Source organism: Macadamia integrifolia, unplaced genomic scaffold (assembly GCF_013358625.1).
Source record: "Macadamia integrifolia cultivar HAES 741 unplaced genomic scaffold, SCU_Mint_v3 scaffold852, whole genome shotgun sequence".
NCBI lineage: Eukaryota > Viridiplantae > Streptophyta > Magnoliopsida > Proteales > Proteaceae > Macadamia > Macadamia integrifolia.
In genome coordinates, this window is record NW_024870557.1 from 37875 (window position 1) to 44048 (window position 6174).

General features: G+C 40.7%; 1 protein-coding gene across 2 annotated transcripts; it reads left to right on the plus strand.

Moving 5' to 3' along the window:
• Positions 1–687: 687 nt before the first annotated feature.
• On the plus strand, positions 688–3594 carry LOC122070192 (metal tolerance protein A1-like). 2 transcript variants are annotated; one of them, XM_042634314.1, is made up of 3 exons: positions 688–898; positions 1989–2099; positions 2386–3594. In XM_042634314.1, the coding sequence occupies exons 2-3, from the start codon at positions 2058–2060 to the stop codon at positions 3562–3564; spliced, it is 1221 nt and encodes a 406-aa protein (XP_042490248.1). In that variant the 5' UTR covers positions 688–898; positions 1989–2057; the 3' UTR covers positions 3565–3594. The 2 variants fall into 2 exon arrangements, with proteins under 2 accessions (XP_042490248.1, XP_042490249.1); XM_042634315.1 differs by lacking the exon at positions 1989–2099.
• Positions 3595–6174: the final 2580 nt, after the last annotated feature.

Here is a 6174-nt window from a genome sequence, read left to right on the forward strand (position 1 = left end):
TCCAGGATTAGATGACTTTTTTTTTTTTTTAATTTCTTAAACCACTTTCCTACTCTTGAAATATAACTCTGAAATTTTGACCCCTTGGCCTTCTCCACGGAGTAATTTGCAACCCATCCACATGGTTTAATGTCATATCAATTCTTTTTATGGAAACCGATGTGAGATCAGCCTCAAATATGGCTGATATGTGAATTTAACAAATGGCGGGGCGATCTGTATCGATAAGGCTTGAATCGATAGGTGGTGACTTTGACTTAGAACTTAGAACAATTCACCCAATCCAATGTCTTAAAACCATGGGCCCTGCTGGACTTCAGGTTCCGGACCACGGTTTCAAGTATCGGTATCATATCAGTTGTATCGGTTATATTGTATCGGTATCGACTGAGATAGATCCCTAATCTTTGATCGATTCGGATCGGTTACCTGAATCGTTTCTGGGAGTAAAACAGTAAAAAAAACATACTTTTTCTGAAAATTAAGGAGACAAAAGTGACCGATATCGACTGATCCTCTCTAAATTGATCCGAATCTAGATCCGCAGAGACCGATACCGGTACCAATATCGAAAATCCATGTTCCGGACGGACACCAAGGAACGGTTCCAAAACAGTAAACCGTTAAGGTTCAACTTATTTATAGTTATCTTTTTTTCCTTTTCTTTGATAACTAGCAGGTGTTGTTTTTACGCTGAAGTAAGGTGGAGAGTTGAGGACCACCCAATTGTATTGTATTTCCATGTTTGTCCATCTCCCTGTTCATCAAGAAAAAAAAATGGTTGAGTTGGGGCCGGTGATTCTTCCCACAAAAATTCCCATTTATCTAACTCCAGAACGGCTTGGGAATTGATCATCTTTCCAAGATAAAGTGGGATCTGGGGTTTCTTCCTTCCCAGGTAAACCATTCAACATTTATGCCATCTGTTTCTCTTATCTTCAACATCGTTTTTTCTGTGTACTTGTTTCCATCCATGATTTGTCTGTATCATAATGTGATTTGGATTCTCTTATACTTTCTCTTTTCCCCATCTTCTTCTTCATCTTCTTCTTCTACTTCTTCCTCCATTGTTCCTCTAGTTATATAGAGAGAGTGAAAGAAGGGGAAAAAGGAGATTTATCTGGTTTCTCTTTTGTGAGATGGGTATTGTATAATTTGTTTTTTTTGGTAGAGTTATTGTATAATTGTATCTAATCGATCCATATCTCATTTTTAGATGAAACCCATGCTTTGATCATTAATGTGTGATGTATACTGGTCATGAACAAAACTCACTGCTGGAGATCCTAGAAGACAAGATAATCTCATTGAAAGGTTTTGATTTAGGGAGTGACAGTAGGGTTTTTTTTTTCTCTTGAGTCCCAATTGGAGGAATCACTATTTCCACCTGTATGTCTCCCCTCAAAGGGGATTTATCTTATACATTTGCATAAGAACTGTTGGGTTCTCAACCAATGACAAATGCCTATTCTTGAATACCCAGCGGATGGACTACCTTTTTTTTTTATGAATAAAGAAAATATAGAAAACAGGGGAAACCAATGGACTACTTTATTTTAAGTACATTGGTAACATTTTAATCAGAAAAACTTGTGTTAAGGAAAACTAGAAACTCATCAAATTTCCATGGAGCAAATTTTTAATTTTGGATTAAATAAGTGGAAATGCTTTGAAGAGTTCAGAAATTTAAATTGTTCCACAAGTGCTTGTATTCTGCTCAAACATGATGCAAGCTCCTGTGTGTGTGCACTCAGAGAGAGACAGCATTTCTTCAGATTTAGCATTAGAGAAGGGTTTCAGCTCCAAGTATGTGTTATGTACTCTCAAGAAACTTTACCATCTTTTTTGCTAGTTCTTCTTAATCCTTCCTTTCAGAAGCTGTTCATCAAAGGTTATATTTTGTTCCAATGTAAAAATCCGTAGCCTTTTAAATCATGGAGGTATAGAGTGGAATATGAATCAATAATATCCCATTTTGTTACGTCCAGATTCCACATGCGTTCATTTGGTCCATAGGCTTCGAAGCATTACAATGTTAGCAACTTGCCGAGGGACCAATGGTCCCAGAATTGCATAAACTGGACAATAATACATATCATGTATGGAATTCTTAATTAAACCTTCTTTCCCTTTTCAGTCAAATTTTATTTTAAGCAAAAGAAGATAATTTTCAAGATGCTGAGACTTTTGTTGCAGTAGGTTCCGTAAAAAGGTACCCTGCATCTGAAATATTCGATTGTCACTACAGGTGACACTTGAATGCTCAACAATTTCTGCATTTCTCTTCATATATCTTCTTATCAGTAGCCCATCAATGGATTTACTCCTTGATTTATCTGTTTCTCTCTGTTGCATTTATTAGTTTAACCTTAATTATAAAAACAGATGGAAGACTCGGGGACAGAAAAACATATCAAAATGCAGAAAGTGTCAAAAGAAACAAGGGTTCATACTGAGTCACAGAGCTTTAATTGTGGATCCACTTGTAGATTTTCACGACCAGAAACACTCAGGTTACAAACCGAACATCAGATGAAGCCAGCAAGAAAACTTCATGGTCTCATTGGTTTCGGTCTAATTTTAATAGTTGTAGAGCTTGTAGGAGGAATCAAGGCCAACAGCCTTGCCGTTGTCAGTGACGCTGTGCATTTGCTGATTGATGTTGCTGGATTCTCTATTTCACTTGTTGCAATATGGGCCTCATCATGGGAGGCAACACCACATCAGTCTTTTGGTTTCTTTCGCCTTGAAGTTTTGGGAGCACTCTTGTCCATACAGCTCATTTGGCTGATTGCTGGGGTCTTAATATATGAGGCCATTATGAGAATTCTACACAGAAATATGCCGGTTAATGGGGAACTCATGTTTATGGTTGCAACATTTAGTTTTATTGTGAACTTAGCAATGATCATGTGGCTTGGTCACGATCATACTCATTATGCCTGTGGAAGCAAGGCCCGTGGAAGGGAAGATGTTGAAACAGCAGCTGGAGGGGAGAAGGCTAATCTCATTACAAGTCTTCCAGGTGAAAATCAAAGTGATGATGAACATAGCCAAGTTCATAATTGTAGCCATGATAAAATGGACAGCAAGGTTCTTGAGGAAGCTGAAACATATACAAGCCATATAAACCTAAATCTTCAAGGTGCTTACTTGCATATATTGGGGGACCTGATTCAGTCTATTGGTGTGATGATTGGTGGTGCCATCATATGGGCCAAACCTGAATGGTTGGTAGTTGATCTAGTCTGTACTATTGTCTTCTGTATGCTAGTCCTGTATACTACTGCAAGCATACTTAGAAATGTAGTAAACATATTGATGGAGAGCACACCAGATGGAATTAATGTTGATTCTCTTGAAACTGGTCTCAAATGTATAGAAGGAGTCCACAATATCCATGATCTCCATCTTTGGTCCATATCAATGGGAAAAAATTGTTTGATTTGCCATGTAATAGCCGAGCCGGGTGCCAGCTCAAATGAAATACTTCTCAGGATTAGAGACTACTGTGAAAGGACATACGGAATCAATCATGTAACCATACAGATTGAACAGGAATAAGTATTCCAAGAATCATGTTTAGTTCTCTCTGATCTAACTGCAGTTACTCTAGTGTCATTACATTGGGTCAATGTTCATATATGAAATTAAAAAAGTAGCTCCTAGATATTGTCAAAATGGATTTTGCACATATTGAAAAGAACAAGGAACAAGGGAAGTTAACAATACTGCAACATTGATCAACTAACTTGGCACCACCTGAGTTTAGATGCTTATATTCCAAAGCTCTTAGACCTCATGTTGTCTATGCTTTCTATCAAATCTATAAAACATGCAGATTGCACCTTCCACCATTAGAATTATATTATCTGCACATAAACTCTTCATGAGATATGGACAAAGAAATTCATGTTTCGGGTTGAATTTGCAGAGTCAAATTGTTGTTGGGGGTGGGTGGGGGTAGGGGTGTCAATCGGTCGGGCCGGACCGGTCTCGATCGGGTTTAATCGAGCTTGACCACTTGGAAGCCTTGCATCGTGAACGTCCATTTAAGCAAACGGGCCTAGCTTTGGGGGGCATGGTACGGTTTATAATTGGGCTGGTTGGTGTCAGGCTTTAATCGGGCTTCCTTAAACAGGTCTTAACTGGACTACGGACATATTTAAGTCTAAACGGGCTCTAAACGGGCTTTAAACATGCCTACATTAAAATTCTTTACTTAAGTGGGTTGAATGCCCAAAAATATGTGAAGAAAATCTTTAATAAAAAAGAAAAATGATATGCAATTATGGTTGTTCTTACAAAGAAAAAGAAGAGATTATGACCTTTACAACTTACAAAATAAAGCTTAATTAAATTAAATCATTCTACAAAGCAAAGGGTGAGAAAGCTTAATTTATTTCTTACTAGTAGTGGCAAGATAGAAATTTTATGTAGTATTAAAGGGGGTCGAGCTAGGTCGGGCTACAACAAGTGGGTTCAAGCCGGGTGTATAAACATGTCGGTTCGGTCAGGTGCCCAACGGGCTAGCTACTTGCACCGTGAACGCCCGTTCAATAAAAGCCCAACACGTTTATTAAATGAGCCAGTCCAAGTCGGGCCGTAAACGTGTCGGGCTCGGTTGGGCCTACCAGTGCGGGCTGAGAATTGACACCCCTAGGTGGGGGGGGGGGAGGAAAGAGAAATCGCAAAAAGCAAAAAAGAAATGACAAGAATTTCATATAGTGAAGATGTTGTCTTGTTTCTACCATATATATATATATATATTTGTCTAGCTTGTTCTGTTGCCTCTTTCTTTTTAATGACTAACAAAGGATTGGGGTATAGAAAATATAATAGAAACAGCAAAATAAACAAGCAAATATACGGTGAAGTCCCCTACTCCCTCAGGATTGTTCAAAATCTCCTTACCTCCTTTGCGTCTAACTGCATCGATACTTTGGAAGGTGCTGCAATTGCCTCCACTTTGCTCACTCCAATAAGCATAGGCACCCCAGCATGGCCAGGCTGCTGCCATTGTCGACAAAGCCATTTTTGTTGCTGCCTCCTGCTCTCTTTGGGTTGCCCAAACCATCTTGGGCCCCCTAAAGCTCCCCCCCTTTCAGTAACACTCTGCTTCCTCTCTGCAGGTCTCTTCAGGATCCCCCTGCTACTTGCTCCTCCAAGGGCAAGATTATTAGGCCCCTTCACCCCAACTTTTTCTTCCATTAAGCCCCAAGCTCCCTCTCCCTCCCCTCTTAAAGAGTACCATCATCGAACCAAGTTTAAGCCTAAACTTAGCCTCTCCATGGCTCCCCTTGCCTCTCTTAAGCATTCCCACCCCCTCCTCTTCTAAATGACCTCTTGGACTATCTAGAATGTCCAGGGCCTAAGCTCCTCAGCCAAGCATGCTTCTATTCACTCTTGTATTCGAGAATCCTGCTCTGCCTTATGCTGCCTTCTTGAAACCCATGTCCTTGAAGCCAATGCCCCCCGCATTGCTACCTCCATTTCCCCCTCCTGGTCCTTCCTCTCCAACTGTGCCCACTGCCCCAGTGGGAGGATCTGGATCCTCTACAACCCTCTCCTCCTAAATGTGACTCCCTTAGCCTCCTCCTCCCAATCTCTCCATCTCCTTCCTATCTCTCTCTCTCTCTCTCTCTCTCTCTCTCTCTCCCCCCCCTTCCTCTTCTCTACCATCTATGCTCTTAATCGAGCCCCGGACAAGTTGCCCCTTTGGACTGATCTCCGCTCCTTTGCCCCCTCTGTTGGCCCTCTCCCTTGGGGATTGGCTAGTGACTTTAAATGTCATCAGACACTCCTACAAGAAGATTAGAGATATCCCTATGGACCTCCTCTCTATCGATTTGATCAACGATTGCATCAATGATATTGGTATGAACAACCTCCACTGGTTGGGATCCAAATTTACCTGTAGCAATCATCGGATTGGCCCTACTTGCATTGCTTGCAAATTGGACAGGTTTCTAGTCAACGAAGCCTGGCTTGATTTTTTTCCCTCCTCCCACGCCTGCTTTGATCTCCCGGACATCTTTGATCACTCCCCCATCACTCTCTATATCCAACCCCATATTTCCTTTGGCCCTAAACTATTTAAATTATTTGACATATGGACTCTCCATCAGGATTTCCTCCCCAGTGTCCACGAGGCTTGGAACATCCTTGTCCATG